Raw genomic sequence first — 21296 nt, forward strand, 5'->3', positions numbered from 1 at the left:
CACTCAAAATCTTCTACCTAACGTTAGGGCTGGCCCCAGATGTGACAGTGAAAGGCAGCTGATTATAAAACACCAAAGAGAAAGTCTAACGAGGGTGTGCACATATAGAATCATAAATAATTACGAACATACACGGTGTATAAAGCATCAGAGATAAAAGTCTGAAGCTGTATCACTTTGTAACGAAATTAAAATGAGGGTTCATTAACAAAACTCTTAGGGGTACAGTGGACTGTTTCTCTCCACATCCCACCCTCACTCCAATCTGGACTGAATACAAGCAAGTTTGTACAAAGAAGCTTATTTATATACTGCTTTCCACTTATACATTTATGAATCGCAATGCAACTCACAATATACATAAAATCATTAAAACCAGCATTCCAAATATCAAGAGAGTCATAATTTCAAAACTACAGCTTCAAGAACCGAAAGAGAACTGCATACAGTCAGCAAACACCAAGGTAAGCAGAAAGGTCTTTTAACTGTCTATGAAAGCACCTCATCATCAGTACCTGACTGATCTCCATAGGGAACTCAATCCACAAAATGGGAACAAACTCTTTTAAACCCTGGCCTAGCACATTTCAATAGGTCATGGTACAGTCAGGAGAGCACAGCCCGTAGATCAAAGTTGTATGGGCGCACATTATGACTCATTGCAAACAGCTCTAAAATGTGTTGAACTGCAGGCTACTGAAACTACTTCTATTAGCTCTTTTCCACAAGTTCCATCAGCTTACATAGAAACAAAGCACCCTGCTACCATTGTGTGAATTGGCCCCAATATGCAACACAATGGTGTTGGTCTGCAGCTACCATAAACACTTGTGGCACTTGTCCATGTGGCACTTGTCCATGTGTGTCTCCATCTTCTGTCAACCAGCTGCTCTGAAGGTATAAATTTCTACATACACATACATAAATAAATAAGCACCTCATCCACTCCACAGCTCTTGAATGAATCGGGATCCTGTCCCTGAAAACTAATAGCACAGTGTTTATGATGGATGCTTGAAAATACAGCCTTATAGCATGTAGCAACAGATTTATGTCAAGCTGCTGCTCATGCAAGTTGGCATTTTTTACACCACAGCAACCTCAAGGTGAAAACTGAATGCATACGTGAACCAGTCCTTATTTTCTTGCAGTACTCTGTACTGGAGGAGGTGGGGTGAAGAAAAATGTCCTTGCAATGGCTTCCTACTAATGGAACTGAAATTTCCATGGAGGTTTGAACAGTGAGGTGACCAAGGGGTTTGCTTTCATATCTTACAGCCTTTGTGCTGTGTTAATTAATCCAGAATAAATGTCCACCATGCCATACTCCTGTTACCTGATTAGTGACTTGGGGAGGGGGGTCTGAGATGCCTCAAAGTTTGAGACTAATACCTCAGTTCAGAGCCACAGAAGAGAATCTATGGTAAGGCCTTTAAGACTCGAGACCCCAGACCATAAGACTGCAAGAAACACCATCCTCTGTCTTGCAAACATGTTTATCATTTCAACATGAGAACCTGCCCTGATTCCACCTGCCCAGTGGCACTTTTGACATTATCTCCTACAACACCATCCACCCTCACAGTAGGGCATACCTCACCCAAAATCCCCAAAGTAACATGCGGCAGAGCTTGGAAGTCCTTACAATCCAAACAAAACAAAACAGACGCTCGTTAAACCTGCACAAGGTCTTTGATATATCCAAAGTGGTTCTCAGTAGAGGCTTCTGTTTGCAAGAACAATATGACAATAAGAGTGGGCTGCAAAACAATTAATCCATGTTAAACCATCAGCCCCATCCCTAAATAAAATTCACAAACAAGCCCTGTTCAAAGCATTCATCTGTTATTTTAATAACCATTTCCTACATCATGGACCTTTTTGGCAACACTTTTCATTTTCTCATACTGGGTGGGTATAGTCAGTGAACTTAGATGATATGAACTTGACATTTTTCATTCTTCCCCCTTTAAGGAAAGTCAGTCCATGCAAAGAACCATCAAAACAATTTTATTTCCAGTGTTTTAAGCGGGTATGCACACAGGCATGATACAGATTTGGATTCATTAAAGTCTTCATGCAGAATTATATTCTCAATAAAAGAAACCAGTTCCATCCAGGATCCACTATCTACACGCCTATGTTACAACATTTATATCAAATCTGGTATCTGAGGAAAAGATACAGATGGAGTATATACATTTAAGTTACTTATTTTACAGAAAGATTAAAAATTCAAGTCACATAAAACTCAAAAACTGTATTAAAACTGGAATATAAAACTCAGAAATCCAACTGGAATGCCTAAGGAATGGAAGCTCTGTACCCACCTGTGTTAAAATTTGTAAAATGTCATGAAACTTCTTACCAGTAAAATGTATTCATTTGTTGTTTATATTAACATCCTCTAATTTAACAATTATTATGGCACCCTAACAAACCAAATGAACTTTTTTTTTGATGAGGCACTTGTTAGTGACTAAAGCCAAAAGAACATTTTTTCCTGCATACTAATGCCAGTTGTCAGTCATAAAAAACATGTACACATTACATAACATGTTGCATTAGATGCTTTGTTCCACATGTGTATGCAGCAATCAAATATACTTTTATTTAAAATAAATTTATTTTTATATATTTATATATATTTATTTATATATATATATATATTTTAGACTCTACCCTCCCACCCAATATTGTGGCTGTATTAATGCACCATAAAGACCTTTTCCACAGCGCATATAGATGAAACAAACCTCCTTTGAGAGCTGCAAATTAACATCATACAGGGGGAAATAAACACATACAGAAAAACTGGGAAAGTGTTAAAAGAGAAGCTGCTAATTGAATTGCTGTAGTGGACATCTGAATTTCTCTCTCCATTTCAAAGATACTGGTAGAATCGAGATCTAACCACCTGGGTCCCAGATAATTTATGAGGATGGGCATCAACTGCTGGGCTGAAGTTGCTTTTGTTCATATTCTGGTAGCTTTCTCCATTAACATGGTCTAGTGGCTGCAGCGATCCTGACACTGGTGTTCGAGGAACCAGAGTCAAACTACTGCTAGAAGAAGAGTCACCTTCCTCTGCCCACATCTCTGCAGACGAAGAGAGGTCTGTCTTTGACGAATCTGCTACTCTGCTAGTGTTCTCCCGCTTGGGCTCTCCGCTTTCCCCCACGCTAAGGTCGGTTGTGCTAGTGCGTAGACGCTCTCGTGCAAGCCAGTCTGAAATGGAGAGGTCTTGTGCTGGGCATTTGGGCTTCAGCCGGTTCACGGCTGAAGCATCTTTCTCCCTGTTGGGATTTTTCTCTTGGACTTTCCAAGAATTCAGAACACTTATTTCAGCAAAATCTCTCTGGCCTCCCAAAGTGTGCCTTCGCCTGATGTTCTTTCTCTTGGCGGTCTCTGCTGAGTTAGATTTCTGACTGCCTACTCCAAACATATCATCTGCGGACGACTTGAGCCGCAGTTTTAACCTGTCTGTAATCTTGAGTCTCCATGTGGGCTCCTGCTTTTCAGGCTCACTTCTAGCCGACGCAGCTAAGCTGCTGGTTGACTTTCCTTTCTTCATGATGTCAAACATTTTGGACACCGCTGGCGACTCCTTCTCACACTTGGCATCTCCGGAGCCTTCGCTGTCCGTCTTGTGCCGGGCTGATTTCTTCCGGGATAGCGTATCACATTCAATAAGTTTGTGTGAGCTGAACAGTCTGCGGTTGTCCAGCTTGGGCGTTGAACTTCCCTCTGTGCAACTGACTTCGCTTTCTTCAGAGTTCCTCCGGCTGCCCTTTGCCACGTCTTGCGTCTTCCCCCTGAACAGCCTTTCCACTGCAGAGCTCGTGGCAAAAACGGGGAAGTCGCTCTCGCTGTCCGATTCCACAGGGCGACCTTCGCTGATCAGTTCACTTCTCTCATCGTCAGCCTCTTCTCCTTTACTCTCCGCAACTGACTGCACCTCGGGGCTTAGCATGGTGGAATCCAAACCAGCTAGGTACGTGGTAGATGACGTTGTGGAGTAATCAGAAGTGATGGAGCTGACATCAGCTGCTAAAAACTCACCAGGGTTGGCCAACTTTTTGCAGGAGAATCTGTGCAGAGAAGCCTGTGAAGAAGTGCTAACCATCGTGCCTGAGTCAGAGACTGTTTCTTCCAGTTGAGAAGAGGCTTGACAAACAGGTGGTTTCACACAATCTCTCTGGGTACTTAGCCGGAAGCTGAGATTTGGCGATCTCATATATTTTTGGTGGTAAGATGTTGTACGGTCTTCCGAGGGCCCACACTCTTTCCTTGGCAACGCAGCCTCCCCCTTGGCTGCCACAGAAGGCTTCTTAACACTGCTCTCTTTTTCCTTTGGAGCTACCATTCTCGCATTTCTCCCTGCCATTTCCTTCTCCGGTTCCTCTTTAGGTGGGTTATCTTTTGCCGAACTGCCGCAAAAGTGCTCCCCTTGCTCCCTCTTGAAAAACACATTATCTAACTCATCTTCGGAGCTGCTGGGTTGCGGTTTCTCTTTTGTTTTTTTCCGCTTGCGACTGGCTGCTGCAAAGATGGAGGACTTAAGCAGTTCTCTGCTATACTGATCCTTTCCAGATCCCCAAGAACCCTGTATGGGACAGACAAGTAAACAAAACGAAATACCGTCATAATTGTCGTCAGAGGTTAGAAAACAAAAACCCATGCTTTGTTTGACACAATAAAAGCTTACATTTAAAATGTGTGTCACCTAAAGAAGCATTTTTGGACTCTTACTTTAAATGGGCAAGGTGAGAAAGCTCTACCATTGTCACTGAACGGGAATGGGCCAGATGACTTATTTAATAAATTCACCAATTACTTAATAAGCACAGATCTACAGTCACCTGGTCTGAAATGGCTCCCTTTGTCTTAGGAATAAACTACCGAGAGCGAACATAAGGAAGAATATCAGAAGGAAGGTAGTGTGGGCCGAAGAGCCTTTTCCTACTGAGTTCTACTAGGATCTGCTTAGTTGAAGATATTTCCCTCCCCAAAAGTTGTCAGAATAGATAAATATGAACATTAAAATCTATTTTGAAAGTCAAGATATTATGTATGCAATATCCAAACAGTAACACTATCTTCTAATGCTAATTCATGACTGCAATTTCCAAATATTTTATTATTACTGTTGATTTATTATTATCCTTCCATATATAGTTCAGGGTGATGTACAAAATATGCTAAAAAACATGAAAAACAATATTATAATAATAATAATATTTTTAAAAAACAGAAAATGGACACCCATGGCAGAGACCTTATCATTAACTATATTACAAATATTTTCCTGAATGTACTCAACACCCTTTAATTACAGTACAGTATAGTGCTCTGTTTATTATACTATTCTTCTTGCGCCAGTGGTGCTGCCGGTCCCTTTTGCAATATAATCTATATTTACAATAAAAGACTTTCAATCCTTTTGTGGATCTGACCTTTAGAAGATTATAACTGCAAATCTTCACCCTACTCACCCGGGAGAAAGACCCACTGAATTTAATCAGACTTACGTCTGAATAGACATTGTTAGGGTTGCACTGAAATGCACTAAAATACCAGGAGTGTAGCATTTGTCTACTTCCCCACATCTGTACGCAAGTAACACAGCAGATAAATATTTAGCTAGAAGAAAATTTAAAAGTGCAATGATTTACCTTAGATTTTGCAGAGTCACTAGTAGCTGAATCTGTTGAGAGAGAGAAAGTCAAAATAGAGCACTTTAGTCATCACTGAACAGAGCTTGATCTCACACTATAGACAATGCCGGACGTATGAAAGAAGACAAGCACAGAACAAAATGTGAGAGCAAACAAGTAACAAAATAAATAAATAATCAGAACAAAGTGGATAAGAAGAGCTCACAAAGATGCAAGCTGCACCACAGAAAGCCACCGCCATGAAAGGATGCCGTGAGTTGTAGGCAGAATCAGCTCAAATGACAGAAATGGCAAAGGAGCCAAGTTCTTCTAAATAAAGCAGAACAGAAATACTAATATTTATTCAATGTCCTAATACACAGCCCTGCAAAACCGCAGCTGAGAGACCTTTTCAGGATTGTACTCTGTACGCTCCTGTAAATAACATGCACAATTTTATTTTTTATTTTTTTTAAAGAGCCTTTGGCTACCTTCTGAAACAATTCTCAAATGTTCTTTTTGGCAAGTCATGTTTGTATGCTGCCAAACTGTTTGCACTGGAGTTTACATGTGAAGGCGCCCCAGTTTCATTTTCAGGTGCTCCTCTGAGCTACACATTAAGGAAATTTCAAATTGTTGCTAACTAGATTTCCACAGCTATCAGTTTTGTACTCGTCTCAAAAAAGAAGCGCTATTATGAAATGGAAAAATGGACACCATAATTTTACTGTCTGGCAGAAAACGAGGACAGAGGTTAAACAGCTATAAAGGGGATAAGGAGGGGCTAGCACAGTGACCAAACGATGTTTGACTTTGCCATTCTCCAAACTCTCAGGGGGTCCCCATCCCAACCTCAGAATTAATGAGCTGAGCCCCATGCCATGCCCCTTCTGACACATGGCTAATGACTAGAAAGACTGGTGGACCATACCATGCTATTTCTCCTCAGGGTCTGCTTCAGAAATAACAAGAAACAGCAGAAACACTTTTAAAAAGTAGCACTGATCTGTTCAAATACTCTTTAAAAGAAAAAAATTTACAGTACAGATCAACTAATTCTTTGTGCATTTACAAGAAACGGGGGTTTCTGCAGACAAGGCAGCTACAATGTGGGCAACAGTCCTCCTTCTTCCTACAGTTCCAGCTGTCCATAAGTGACATCACAGAGTCCACTAGTGACATCACCGTGTGATAGACTCCTCCCACTTCTCCTGTTTCAACATCAGGATAGAGGGACTGTTTCAATAAAATGCTGAAAAAAGTCTTCTACGGACTAAAACACAAACTAGAAACAAAGGGATAACATTTGTGATCAACAACATGCTTGGTTAGTGAAACAGTTATGGTGGCAGTGTGGGAAAACGTCACCGAGAGAGTAAGAGTTTTGCAACAGTAGTAGTACTTAGCAGAATAATAAGGTGGCAGTCATTAAATAGAAGCAACTTGTTTAGCAAAATATGAAACATAACCTATTACAAAATACTTAGGGAAAAATTGTGGTTAGTTTTCAAACAAAGTGAACTTTAAGCCTTCCTGACTTTGCAGATCAGTACAATTTGAACAGAACCTGGAAGCTAAAGCTTTCTGCCATACCATCGACCACTTACACACTAGCAGGAATCCTGTTCACCTTGTGGTAAGAATTACACGAAAAACCATGGTTAATGACACAATCGTGAGCATGCATAGTTCTCGTGGTCTAAGAATTACAATTCGGTTGCCCAAGAATGCATCCCGAACATAGAACATGCATGCAACATGCCTAACCATTGCTCTCCTTTAAACAAAACGCTTTCAATCATTTAGATTGGGGGGGAAATCAAGTGATTAGCAAATAAAAGGAAATAGAGGATTATAACAAATCATTAGAAGAGAGTTTTCTAGCCTACAGACTAACACTGTCCAGGCAAGAGTTACCTGATACGTCTCCAGGAGATACTCCCGTCCTTCCAATGTTGGTGAGTAAATGATCTATGTTTGGCACTGGCTGAGATTCTACTGTGTTTTCCTCCTGAACTGCTGTCTACAGTTAATAAACAAAGATCTCTTCATCATTGTGTCAAAGTCAGAGGCTTCATCACGATTCAACAGTATTTAGTAAACTGCAATTATTCACCTAAGAACCAATTCCTCAATAAATCTAACATTTCCGTAAAACTTTAGGGGGGGCACACCCCCAAAACAGAGGGAAATGGAGAGGGGGAACTATTCTATTTGAGACAACTTCACAGTCAGTGGCACATTATCTGCTGTTTTCATTACTGCATGGTAGTAGAGGGGTAAAAAGTTGCTTGTGATGAGCAAGTTTCACACATATGGAGAATATGTGCTCGTTGTAGAGATACTTTACTGTTGGGCCTAAATTAAGAGAGGCAGAATCCAAATAGTTAAGGGTCAGTACTTACAAGGGGCTCTTCGGCATCATCTTCTGCGAAAAACCAGTCATGCTACAATTTAAAATAAAAGAAGTGAAAAATCCCACAAAAGTGAAATCATGAAAATGTGGACGACGCCGAAATATAAGGAAAGGAGGATTGAGCAGATCAAAAAAGAAGAATCAGAATCAAACCCAGTCTAGCTAAAGCGAGCAGCTCTGCCTGCATAATTTTTCCTGGGACAGCGAAATAAACTCACTTACTTTTTGGATAAGTGTTTCTACAATTTTGTATTGATCTGGCATATGGGTAACCATGTGTGTCATGTTGTCTTCAGATGATCTCACAAGAGTTGGACCAAATACGATCGCCAGGTTTCTTGGTTCCATCTGACAATAAGAAAACAAATGTGATTTACTCGTTTGCAGAAGGGAATGCAGTTCCATACTTTCACATCCTCTATAAAAGCAAAGACTGACTTTAGATGAATTTATAGAGGATAGGGCTATCGATGGCTAATAGGCACGGTATTATCTCCAGTATAAGAAGCAATGTGCCTCTATAGAACAGTTCCTGGGAAACCTGAGCAGAGAGCGCTACTGCATGCATTGCTGTTGGCTTCCCAAAGGCATCTGGTCTGGCGAGTCACTGTGGGGAAAAGGGTGCTGGGATAGGCAAATACTTTGTTTAATCCAGCAGGGCCCCGTTTATGGTTTTTTTCTGACAAAAAGGCAGATTTTACTAGTGATTTCTAGCTGTTCACTCTGCAGATGAAAGAATGGCATAGCAACCCTTGGCAACCTCCCGCCCTCCAACCCCAATGCTGAGAAGTGTCCAAAACATGGCTCCATTTAGCACACCATTTTCTAATCATACTGGGTGTAAGCAGAGGTTGGGTGGCCACCTTGAGTTGAGATTCCTGTATTGCAGGGGGTTGAGCTAGATGACCCCTCGGGGTCCCTTGAAACTCCACAATTCTATGATTCTTCAGGACGTAAAGAACCGCAAATGTTAGCAAATGAATCCTACCCTTCCTTCTCGGCGGCCTCCCAGGCAAAAGATGCAGAGCTCAGCGTTGCTCCCCTAAGAAGTTCTGAGGCTCTAAGCCAATGCTGCACACAAAACATTCCTAGGCAGCTTCTGTTCTGCAAGCTAACCAGGGAGCTGCAGCTGCTCCTGACTGAATCTAAAAGGTACATTTCTCCTGGAAAAGGTCTTAATCTTGCAGCCCTCTGCTCATTCCTAGGGGTTTCCTAGCCAGCACACCATGCAGCAGCAACTCCACTTGGGGGCTTCCCATCCATCCTCTGCCCATTAGCCCTAGATGCAGCTTAGCTGGAGGGAAAGAAACATTGCTGTCGACCTGAGTTCACCACTTTGGAGAAATAAAGCAAAACATCTCTGGTTCAACACAACACTTCCCCATCCCCATCCCCATCCCCCTCATCTCAGGCTTGGAATTGCCTTCTTCTCCCCCAAACTTCAACTGGAAAGCAGCTCACTAAGAGTTGGGCTGGCCACTATTTTACAGCAGATCATGAGTTTTTCATGAGCTTTATGCTTCTTCACCTGCTTTTCACAGGTTTTCCCCATGCTCACACCATGGTTTAAAACTCACCAAGCGGACAAAGTGAACACAGGTTCAAATACAGTGAGGGCCCAAATGGTCTGGACTATGTTTAATATCATGAAAACCAGAGTGCTGTCATTATGACTTGATTAACAAAACAAAACCCCTGAAACCCAATAATCCTGAATATAAACCCTCTGAACACATAATCCAGCTACCTTGTTCTTCTCTGAGTTTTCTGCCACCGTTTTCAAATGTGCAGAGAGAAATTTGAGTGTTTCATAATGGTGTTCAGGTAAATCACGGATCTGAAACACATGATTACATCACACAGCTTTAAAAAAATCATACATAACCACAAATAATTTGCCTAAGTGAGTATATAAAATCAGCATACCAGCCTTTTTAGTGTTTTTAGTCGTTCCACAGGATCTACTTTTCTATTGGCATCTATGAAATCTGCATATTTGTCTGAAGAGAGAAAAAATTATTTTATTGCAGGACATCATATACAATCTAACAGATTTTTTTATTAGGAAAAGAAAAGGAATGCAATATGACTTAAGCAAAGGACTGGAATACACATTATAAATTCATCATAAAGCAAGCAGATGATTCAGCCTGCCTGAGTCCCTGTATCCTGTCTACTAGAAATTCAGCAAAAACATATTATATAGGCTATAAATTTACTCCATAAGAGGTTCTAATAACATGATGTGAAGTTTAATTGTAAAAAAATCACACCTCATTTCTATCAAACAGTGATTAAATGAGGCTTAAAATTATACCCTGTCATTCATTTGTACTTTATCTGAAACTATTCCATTTGGACAAAACCATAATGAATGTACAGAGTCTGCCTGAATAAAACTACATCTGACAATGTTAGGATAAATTTCAGATCATCTAGATACTACTGGTTAATTGTATTGTAACTATCCACTTTCAAATAAGGAAAGATTTGTCTAGGGGGGTTTGTTCTTAAACAACCAAGTCCAAACTTATTGCAGCATTTGTTGATTTCAATCTCCCCTCTTTCTTTTTGAAAAAAGTAAAATACAACAGTTTCCCAAACTGAAATCAAAGTATAGATTTTACTTAAGTGATTCATTGACTAAGGTCAGGCGACTAGCAACTCAAATTTAGATTTTTCTTAGACATGCACATATTTTTTTGCAAAAGACTATATATTAATATAAACCATAACCTCCAAGAGCTCTATAACTCCACCTTTAACAGCTACTTTAACCACCTTTTTCGTGGAACCTGGCACACACAAACTGCAGGTGGTGAAGCCTTGGCTCAATTTCTATCTCAAGCTGCTCTCAAAAGGCACAGAGCAGGGCTTCTAAAAGGCAACAACTGCAGAAACAGCAACAAGTTCTGAGCACGTTATTTGTGAGCAACAACTTGTGACCTGCCTGCAAGTAGGCCTGCATGACTCCTTGTGACCAGCCCACCCAAATACAACTCAACAACCATGAATGGAAGCTCACGGGGGCTTCACGAAAACGCCTGCTTATAAAGCCAAACACCTGACACCCTACAATACACGACTGGTGGAGTTGGGCCACAATTTGTGCAGCCAGTCCAAAGACAGCTACCTTATACCACAGTTCCATCTAACTCAGCACTGTCTACTCTGTCTGGCAGCAGCTCTTCAGGATTCTCAGGCAGAGGAAAGACTTTCCCATCGCCTTCTACCTGCTCCTTTTTGCTGCAGGTGTCAGGATTGACCCTGGGACCTTCTGCATCCAAAGCTGAGTTATTGGTCCCATTCCCTGTCTTAAATCCCTTCTAGAAACTGGTAAATGAAGGTGGTTGGGGTTAAGGAACACTGAAATGAATGAGAGCAATGTTTAATGACTGAATTCATGCCTTGGGATAAGTGGAAAAGGAAGGAAGAAAATAGTTCATCAAGCATCTAGACTATATATTCAGTAGTGTAACAGGGAGAAGGACTGGGAGTAAACTAGACACTCTTTAGAAATTATCACAACAGTTATTTGGTTTAATCTACCATAAGAAATTTACAACACGGATTTGTTTTAAAAAGGCCATTTTGATTGGAAGAGAAAACTCACCATTAGTGAAGAGGGGTTCTGGAAGCTTTCTGAAGAAGGATTTCAGTAAACTACTTATGACATTCAAGTCTCTCCATTTCTAAGAAGTGAGAAACAAGAGCATTCTTGTTAGCCTATAGGTAACTGAAAATTTTATAGAGGCAGAAATACACATGGCTTCACTCACATCATCTTGAACATCGATATCAGTCATCCCTTTGTTGAGCTCCTCTTGCATGCTTGAGATAGCAGCATTATTTCCAGGAACCCTATAAATACCGGTATACTCAAGGCCTCTTTCTTCAACAAGTTTGCAGCATATATCAACTATTAGTGGAATATACTGAAAAATCAGAGAGAGAGAGAGAGAGAGAGAGAGAGAGAGAGAGAGAGAGAGATTGATTTACTACTTCCTCCCCATAATGTTTTCTGAACACAAGACACATTTTCAAAGCAAAATGTAAATGTGTGATTTTTAACTCAGACCTTGTTGCTCTGAGCCGGGGGACAGTCATCTAGCCTGACCCCAAAAGTCCCAGCAGCAGATGGCTTCTTCTCAAAGGTTTTTCTCATGATACTGGGAATGTTTCGCCATGTACCTTTCGGTGGGCTCGTCTCACCTTTTTCGTAAAGGGACAAAAGCAACACAGAAAACAGATTTAAAAAAAAAATCCATGATCTAATTGACTCCAAATAAGTTCTTTCTTGGTAGAACTATCAGAATAAGCAGTAAGACCATATACACAGGAAACCTACACAGATCCAGCAACCACCACAAACATTATCGTTAATGTGTTACCTGTATTTTCTTATTGACAACCCACTTCTGGCTTCCAAACCACCTCCCAACATTTCCCAATTAGTAATAGCAAGAAACACATCAAGAAATTCATTTGGAAGTAACCCTCCCTAAAAAATATTCAGAAACAGCTTCCATTACCTCACCAACCAGTTAAATACATTATACTATCAAATACAATTACTTGAGAAAATCTTTGTGAAAAAGATTAGGGGGGAAATGACCTTGGACTAAAGCAAATGAATAAAGGTAAAGGTAAAGGGACCCCTGACCATTAGGTCCAGTCGTGGCCGACTCTGGGGTTGCGGCGCTCATTTCGCTTTATTGGCCGAGGGAGCCGGCGTACAGCTTCTGGGTCATGTGGCCAGCATGACTAAGCCGCTTCTGGCAAACCAGAGCAGCGCATGGAAACGCCGTTTACCTTCCCGCCAGAGCAGTACCTATTTATCTACTTACACTTTGACGTGCTTTCGAACTGCTAGGTTGGCAGGAGCAGGGACCGAGCAACGGGAGCTCACCCCGTCATGGGGATTTGAACCGCTGACCTTCTGATCGGCAAGTCCTAGGCTCTGTGATTTAACCCACAGCGCCACCCGCGTCCCAAAAGCAAATGAATACTTCTGACCATCTTCTGTGATGTCATGGTCCTTGTGTAAAAGCGTACCTACACTTTGGAATGGTCTAGTTTTGTTGAATACATTTCAATGGTAACTATCTAAAGTTGCATGATGCACATGTAGAAAAACAGCTTTGATCCATGCTGGTTACATATGCTCATCAATTTTAAAAACTTTACCTGCTGATTTGAGGCAATGCAGAAAACCTTCAATAGTAATTAAGGGTAATTGATCTTATTATTGTAAAATTTATTCAATACTTTCACTGCCAGAACTCACATACATACACTGCACTTGAGCACTGACATATTACATTTTATGTAAATGAGGAAAGGGAGCGATTAATTTTAAAAATCATAATGGCAGCAAAGTCTTCTATTAACAAGGTCTGCAACAATACTTGACTGCAATGAATAACAAAGCTATTTTTTTTTCAACAACAAGAGCGCTAAAGCTTCTTCATTATTCTATAGCAAAACCCAAATCCCCCAACAAAGAAAGTGACTGAGAAAAATAAAATATAACACACTATTGAGGGTGAAGGGGTACACAATAAAGTATATTTTTAAGAAGACTGAAACCAGCAATTCTAAACCATTTGTGAAACTAAAAGATTCCTGAAATTAAACATGCATGGTTTTTTTGTACTGTGCTATCCAGCCCATCAGGTTGTGCACCTAACCAAGATTCCCTATTACTGGTGAGCAAGAAAAGTTTGCATCACAGGAGGGGCTTCCTTATTATTGGCTATATGGAGGGAGTGCTTTGGATACTCATGTTTTAAGAGTCCATGAAACTCCTACAAGCGCCCAATGACTAAAAGTCATTTCCTATGTGTTACCATCCTCTTTCTTCTGGTGTAAATCTGGAAGAGCTGAAACTAGTAATGATATTGATATACATTAACCTTTAGCAAAGCATTTCCTTTCTGATTCTTCCTTGGGAGAATGAGGACTCTGAGTTCTTTGCTCAGTTTTAGAACCAAGAAGTGTCTGCCTTATACTCAGGGTCTGACGAGGTGTTTTGGGAGATGGCTCTGTTTTGCCGCTCGAAGCACTGAAAAAATAAAATTATATTATTCATAAGCAAAGGGCCAATGTTTCAGATCAAATGAGCTATTAGACTGCAACATGGCTGCTTACCTCATCATTGTGTTGTATTCTTTAATTCTCCCCCTAATTAGGTCCCTGCTTGTGACCCCTGCATTCTGTAAAATGAATTGAGAAATATTGTTCAGACCATGCTTTAAATAACTGAGATTATCTAGCCACATTCAGGAGACAGTAAACCATAAGAAAGACAAAGTAGCATAACTATAAGCTCAGATATGTGCAAGCGTCATGTACCCACACACTTCTTGCAAGCAAGGAAACACACCAGGAACCTCAGCTACATCCAGACTCAGAAACTACAGTTATTGGCTTCCAAAGAAACTATGATAGATAACCATGGTTTAAACCTGACTTCTGAATTCTGGCTTTAGCCAGGATTTGGTCATGCATATATAGTTGATATGTGTAACACTTTAAAAAAGGAAAAAGAAAAGTGAGCAGGGAAGACACAGGAAGGGCAGAATTCAGTGTATAAGATGCTGTGCGCCTCAAACCAGGGTGCCCACCAGATGCTGTGAACCATAACGCCTATCACCCAAGCTAGCATTGCCAATGGGAGTTGCAATCCACAACATGGAGGGCACCAGCTTGGCTACCCCTGCCTTGAGCATGCATTGCTATTACACACTGAATTGCAGACATAGCTGAAAACATCTGAAAGAAAGCAGAAGTAATTTTACAAGCCAAAGAACTGAGAACAAAAATTTGTAAACAGTATACCCTTATCCTGAATTGCATTTATCTTCAATTAACTTTATGTGACTAATGGTTCTTAAAAATCACAACTAACTGCACACTTATCTGCCTACCAATCTACACAGGCATTGCAACAGCTGTGGAAAACAGCAACACCTTCTCGTCATGCTCTTATGACAAATCTTCTCCGGGAACAATCATAGTATTCCAAGAAACAGAGTAGCTCGAAACTATGACTAATACCTGTGTAAAAGATCTCCAACTATTCATATTCACATCTGCCCACGTGTGTGTGTGTGTGTGTGTGTGTGTGTGTGTGTGTGTGTGTGTATCTTAAGCGCACTATTCTTATAAATCTATTCCACATCAAACACATTATCTGCAGATTCATATTCAATGCAGTCCACTTTTACCAGACACTCTTCCTGGCTGCTATTAACAACTGAGTGTCAGAAGTAGCCTCAATGTCCATGAGTAATGGATGCACAACAGTGCAATCCTATACAAGTCTACTCAGAAGTAAAGCCTAATTAATGGGAATTACTTACAGGTAAATGTACAAAGTCTGAGAGAAGTTATGTTAGGACTCTGCACCCTGATCTCTGCTACAATTTTTAAATATTTAAACCTCAGTATTGGGTGGCATTTTCAGATGTGCAAAAGGTGTGGGTGATAGCCAATTAAATTTGGGTTTCATAGCAACAGGGTACTTCATATGGAACATTAGATCATTAAATGGAAATTCAGACCAGCTATGATTTCATCATTCACCATTAGAAGTTACATACACCGAAAATGATTAATAAGAACAGGAAGGAAAAGCACTGATTAGCACAAATTCATAAAAAACTGCAATCTATACATACATATCTTGGAGTAAGTATCACTGAATTCTGTGGGACTTACTTCTGAGTAGATATTCATAGACTTGCACTGTAAAAGCAGTTTAGGTACCACCGAAAAAGCAGTTTTAATTAACAGTTAGCTAAGCTTCAGTAAAAGTAACTGGGCCTACTTTTTAACCAGTCTAAAGAAGTTAAATAATTTCAATTTTCTTAAAACCACTTCCCTTGGCAAATGATGTTGTTGTTAAAGAGGTCAAACAAAACAGTTTACTAGAGCTTATTTATTTATATCCCACCTTTCCTCAAAGGATTTCAAGGTGGAGGAATACATCATACACTCTCCATATTATCCTCACAACAACTTTGTGAGGCAAGGTAGGCTGAGAGGTGTTGACTGGCCCAAAGTTACCCAGAGCTTCTTGGCCGAGTTAGGAACCACACAGCACAACTCTATGCAATTTCACTCAAAAGTAAGTCTCATTGTGTTTACTTCCTGATAAATGTGCACAGAACTTTTTCCTTAAGACAGTTATCTTACTTGAATAACATGCAAATTTTCAGTAGTAGTTAAAAAAGAAAGTTCAATAGTTTTCTCTACTTGCTCTTTCAAAATATTCTAAGACTCTGACCCTGACACTTATCTGTAAGTCAAGGACAAGGAACATGTGGCGCTCTGTATGTTGATGGACTCCATCAATCCCAGACAGCATTGTCAACAGACAGCAATGCCAATGATGTAGCCCAACAAACATCCAGATGGACACAGATCTCCATCCCTGTACCCCTATTTCTCTTACTGGCTGATTCAATTTTTCCCCCTTGGTATTTTTATACTGAGTTTACAGTGTGTTAACACATAATTATTTAAATAATAGGACTGTTCTCCATAGGGGGTTAAAATAATAGTAGACTAACAATGATTATTAAAATAATAATCATTGTTAGTCTACCTACTAACCGCTAATAAAACTAGTTAAGCTGCTATTCATAATGCAGTTGTATTTGTCAACCACCCTGGGATCTTCAGATGAAAGGCGGTATACAAATCTAATAAGTAATAAATGAATTGAATTTATTATTAATTCAGCTACATGCAAAACAGCTGGGCTACTGCCCATCATTGAAAGAGAAAGTGCATAGCATTAAGAGAAAGAAACCTATGCATGCCGTCAAACTTTAATTATACTTCAGTAAACACCAGCTTCTTTCAGTTCAGTAGAATGTCACCATATTCATTGGGACTAGTTGTGTGACCTTTGACAAAGTATATAACAGACATCAGAGGGGAGAAATAAAGACTTAACAAGCACACCACCTCATCATTTAAGTTGCCATTTTCTTGTATAGCCTTAATCCATGCTAACATGTCATCTCTGTCTTCAGCTTGAAACAGGTATTCGCAATCTGACGTGGTGAGTCGAAATACATGCTTCCTTTTTGTATCGCTGTACGAAATGTCTATCAAACAAGCATTGATGCTGATGGGCTGCACCTCCTCAGAGGACAGAGTTTGATCTTTTTTATCCTTGTACAAGTATAAAGAGCAACCTTTCAGGACCACATGCATCTGCTTCCACGGCCGGATGCTCCCACTAACTCTCTGGAAAATATGAACCAGCATTATTGTTGAATAAAGTAAAATGGACAGACAAGATGCTTTACAGAAAACAACAACAACGAGTCCTTAGTCTGAAGAACTTTAGGTCCAAATTCAACAGTAGGAGAGAGAAGAGAGGAAGACGCAACCACTGACTAACCTCCTAGGCATTAACTTTTGAAAAGCTATTCTGAAACAAATGACTGATGTTATACAGCAGTGATTCCCAAACTTCCTACCCCCGCAACCACTTGAAAATTGCTGAGGCAAACCACTTAATGATTTTTCTGCCCCTTTAGCAATTGTAATTGGCTGCGCTAGATGCTATATGATTTTAATCATATTTTTAATGGTTCTTTTATTTCTTATACTGTATTTTATTGGATTGCAATTCAAATGTTATAGAACTTTTAGGTAATACAATAAAATATACTTTAAGAATTTAAAAACCGTTAAAATGTGAATAAAAATCAATAAGAATATTTAAAGTTGACATGTGGTGGACCACCTGAATGAAACTCACAGACCACTGGTGGTTCACAGACCAAAGTTTGCGTACCCCTGTTGTACAGAATACTGTAACATGTGCAAAAATAAATAAGTAGACATTTATGCAACCACACTATTTTCTGACAGATTCACTGACTGGCTGCTGCTTAAATACTTCCCTAGCCAAACATGACAGTTTCCTTGCAGATGTGTGAAGGAGTGCAAAATATACAAGAAGTACTTTTACTGTCACCACTTCCATACATTTCATTTCCAGGCTTAAACTCCTTCTGGCTAATTCAGCACTGATGGCAGCCTGAAGAATCAGCAATTTGTTCTTACTACGGAGCATAGAGAACCTGACATGCAAAAGGATTCCCCTAATTTCATTAATGTTCCCTAGGTTCACTCTAATTGCCAGAGAAACAGAACACTGCTGCAAGTGTATCAAGTCTGCATGCTTCAATCATATTTGGAAATACAGTCTCAAATACATCCTGATAGCTGCTGGGAATGTTTCAAGAGCTGCTGAAAGAAAAGCAAACAAGTATCTAGCCCTTTCGGCTTGCAGTGAAAAACTTGCAAACACATGAGTAGTTTCTAGTAAAAAAAACCATACGGACAAAAGAAGGCATCTAAATAATTAGCTACACAATTTGTATTTACTATTAGCTGTATGTTAGGAGGAAGCAGTACCTTTCCCTTCTCTGTGCCTAGCTGTCGAAAATGAAGGCATCCTTCCTTGGAGACATCACCGATGACCTCTGAAGAAGAAGCTTTTCTGGACCCTGAGTTTTCTGAAGATGTTTGGCTGTCTGGGGCCTAAAGAAAACACCATACTGCATCAACTTTGTAATTAAAGAAACATGGTATGATCAACCACCTCTGTACTCACTGGAACAATACCTCTTCTTTTTTGGGGGGGGGCAGGATGGTGGATGCAAGGAGAAAGCAGAGACAGGTAGCTAACATCAGCTGCACAGTACAATTATTCAGCAGCTTGTTGCTGCTAGTCTCTGCATGCCCCCATTTTGCCTGTCTTCAAGAGGGACAGATGGGGACAAAGCATAACCAGTCACTGGAGAGCCCCACTGTGTCCCTAGACCAGCGGTCAGCAAACTTTTCCAGCAGGGGGCTGGTCCAATGTCCCTCAGACCTTGTGGGGGGCTAGACTATTATTATTTTTTTGCGGGGTGAGGGGGATGATGCAAGAGCCCCATGAGCCCCAGTGGCTGCTTACCTGCGCCTTGCAAGTGGCAGGGGCTGGCGGTGGTATGAGCGGCGCATGAAAGGGCTCCGGAAAGGGGCTGCTTAAAATGGCGGCCACTCGAGTGCTGCTGCTGCTGGCACCAACAAAGCCCAGCCCCCTTCCTTCTCTAGGCAGCGCGGAGAGAAGCCAGGAGGAGGGAGGAGAAGGTGGCAGCGCCACCACCGTGTGAGGGAGAGGGAAAGAACGTGCACGCTGGAGATCCACGTGATGATTCCCGAACCGACTGTCTGCGGGCCGGATCCAGAAGGTAATTGGGCCTGATCCGGCCCGCAGACCTTAGTTTGCCTACCCATGCCCTAGCCTAGACCAATCCTAGCTCACTTGTATCATACGTATAGGTGGCTGCAGTGCTTAAGATGGCTGCACACATGATTTGGATACTGTGTCATTGCACCACTTATCATCCAGATATATAGGAACATAGGAAATTGCTTTAAACTTAGGTCAGAATATATATTCATCTGGCACAGTATTGTCTACAGCACTCCAGAGTTACAGGAAGACAAAAGAGTTTTCCATCAACTACCACCTGATCCTTATAACTTGCAATAACAGTGATGAAACCTAGATACTTTATGCATGCAATGCACTGGCTCTGCCCCCAATCGAAGGTCTCTGCAAGGTATCAGTATCCAAAAATTCAATGTAGTAAAGCAATTCCATTAATAAAGCCTATATCCTCACATACTTTTGCTCACCATAATGTTTAAACATGCACCACCATCACTGGGTACTCTTATTTTCACAGCTGATAACAATGTTCACAGCTGATAACAATTATCTTGAATAAAGAGTTACTGACCTTAATTCCCTTTAAGCTAGATACATGCTTTATGGACCTAAAGACGGAGAGTAGATATTAGTGTCAACGTATCTGAATGCACACTTGGATATAGCATATATTCACAGACGCACTTAGATATTTTCATTCAGGTCTTACATTTTTCCTTCTCGATAGTCATCCAGTCCTTCATCATACGATTTGGACCTTTCACTTTTTGCAGGGAACTGACCATCCAGAACACTAGTCCTGATTGATTCTGCAGTCAAAACAAATGCATATCCATTTATTTAAAAAACAAACAAACACCACCGCCACATTTCATCAATGGATTAGCTAAAGAAGCCTTGACAGCTGTGACTTACCATGGTCATGGGATAGTTGGCGCCGAAAAGGGACAAGAGAGGTAGGGCTAGGAGGAACTGTAGCAATGGTGGGAGCGCGTGAGGCAGATGCTGAAATAACAGCAGAAGCCGGAATGTGGGCGATATCATGGTCAGTACTGGGACTAGCTGGCTCATCTACAAGGCAATACACAGCGAATTACTAAACCTTAAAAAGTGTCAATTAATTGGCCCAACCTGGGATAATGAGGTGTGGTATGGTGCCCCTGTGCCCTTACTGGACACACCAACACAACACCTCTGTGGCACAGACATTCCAGAAGAAAAATGATTAAAAATAGTTTGCTGCACTTTTGAAGAGGAAAAAACAAATTCATGTGGGGAAAAAACAAATTAATTAAAGAATACATACAATCTAATTCACATTATTATTGAGATAATTGAATGAAAAGCAAAGATAAGATTGTAACATTTATAACACGGCTGGAAAAAAGAAGACATGTTAAACTGAAAAAAAATGTACTATTGCAGTGTTCAGTTTCTTCATGAAATACTTTTTTCACAAGATTGTATATAAATCTAACTACATATACATTTGTCAATAAAACAAATCTTTTTTTAAAAAAAATCTATCAAGTGTCTGACTGCTGTCATTTAAGTGAGACTTCAATTAAAATAAGCTGGAAATAAGCAAAACAAACTACTTGAAAGTTATGCATAAATAATCAAAACACACATTATAATTAATCTCCAGGCAAAGAAGGGAATTTTTTGTTATTTTCACAGAAAGCCTATGCCACTAGCACATATGCACTAGCACAAGCACACCCAATGATCCTGTTATAATAATCAGTTCAGATTCACAGTGCAAGTTTTAGTATGTCAAAAGTTGCTACTGCTACATACCAATTATCACTTCCAGTAATTGCTGATATAAGTTATCACAATCTGTACATATCCAGCACCTCGTAGTTTCTAGTGCCACAAGAGTCATCCTGCAACAGTCAAGAAAGCCTAAAAATCTTGAGATTCCCAGATTTGCAAAGATGCAGACCAGGCACGTATTCTAGAAGATAATATT

General features: G+C 40.3%; 1 protein-coding gene across 9 annotated transcripts in view; it reads right to left on the reverse strand.

Annotated features, from left to right (window-relative positions):
• Positions 1 to 1994: 1994 nt before the first annotated feature.
• ARHGAP21 (Rho GTPase activating protein 21) overlaps positions 1995 to 21296 on the reverse strand; it is a 106016-nt gene continuing 86714 nt past the window's right edge. For all 9 annotated transcript variants that reach the window (XM_083579162.1, XM_083579159.1, XM_083579158.1 and 6 more), the window contains 17 exons: positions 20237 to 20392; positions 20031 to 20130; positions 19893 to 19929; positions 18517 to 18642; positions 17050 to 17334; positions 14224 to 14288; positions 13989 to 14137; positions 12152 to 12285; positions 11853 to 12008; positions 11687 to 11765; positions 10000 to 10073; positions 9821 to 9910; positions 8296 to 8421; positions 8063 to 8104; positions 7575 to 7680; positions 5676 to 5707; positions 1995 to 4606 (listed from right to left, as the gene is read on the reverse strand). In XM_083579162.1, the coding sequence (XP_083435288.1) occupies positions 2885 to 4606; positions 5676 to 5707; positions 7575 to 7680; positions 8063 to 8104; positions 8296 to 8421; positions 9821 to 9910; positions 10000 to 10073; positions 11687 to 11765; positions 11853 to 12008; positions 12152 to 12285; positions 13989 to 14137; positions 14224 to 14288; positions 17050 to 17334; positions 18517 to 18642; positions 19893 to 19929; positions 20031 to 20130; positions 20237 to 20392 (3479 nt within the window). In that variant the 3' untranslated portion in view covers positions 1995 to 2884. The remainder of the gene's footprint in view (positions 4607 to 5675; positions 5708 to 7574; positions 7681 to 8062; positions 8105 to 8295; positions 8422 to 9820; positions 9911 to 9999; positions 10074 to 11686; positions 11766 to 11852; positions 12009 to 12151; positions 12286 to 13988; positions 14138 to 14223; positions 14289 to 17049; positions 17335 to 18516; positions 18643 to 19892; positions 19930 to 20030; positions 20131 to 20236; positions 20393 to 21296) is intronic.

This window comes from Podarcis filfolensis (assembly GCF_964270895.1).
Source record: "Podarcis filfolensis genome assembly, chromosome: 12".
Classification (NCBI taxonomy): domain Eukaryota; kingdom Metazoa; phylum Chordata; class Lepidosauria; order Squamata; family Lacertidae; genus Podarcis; species Podarcis filfolensis.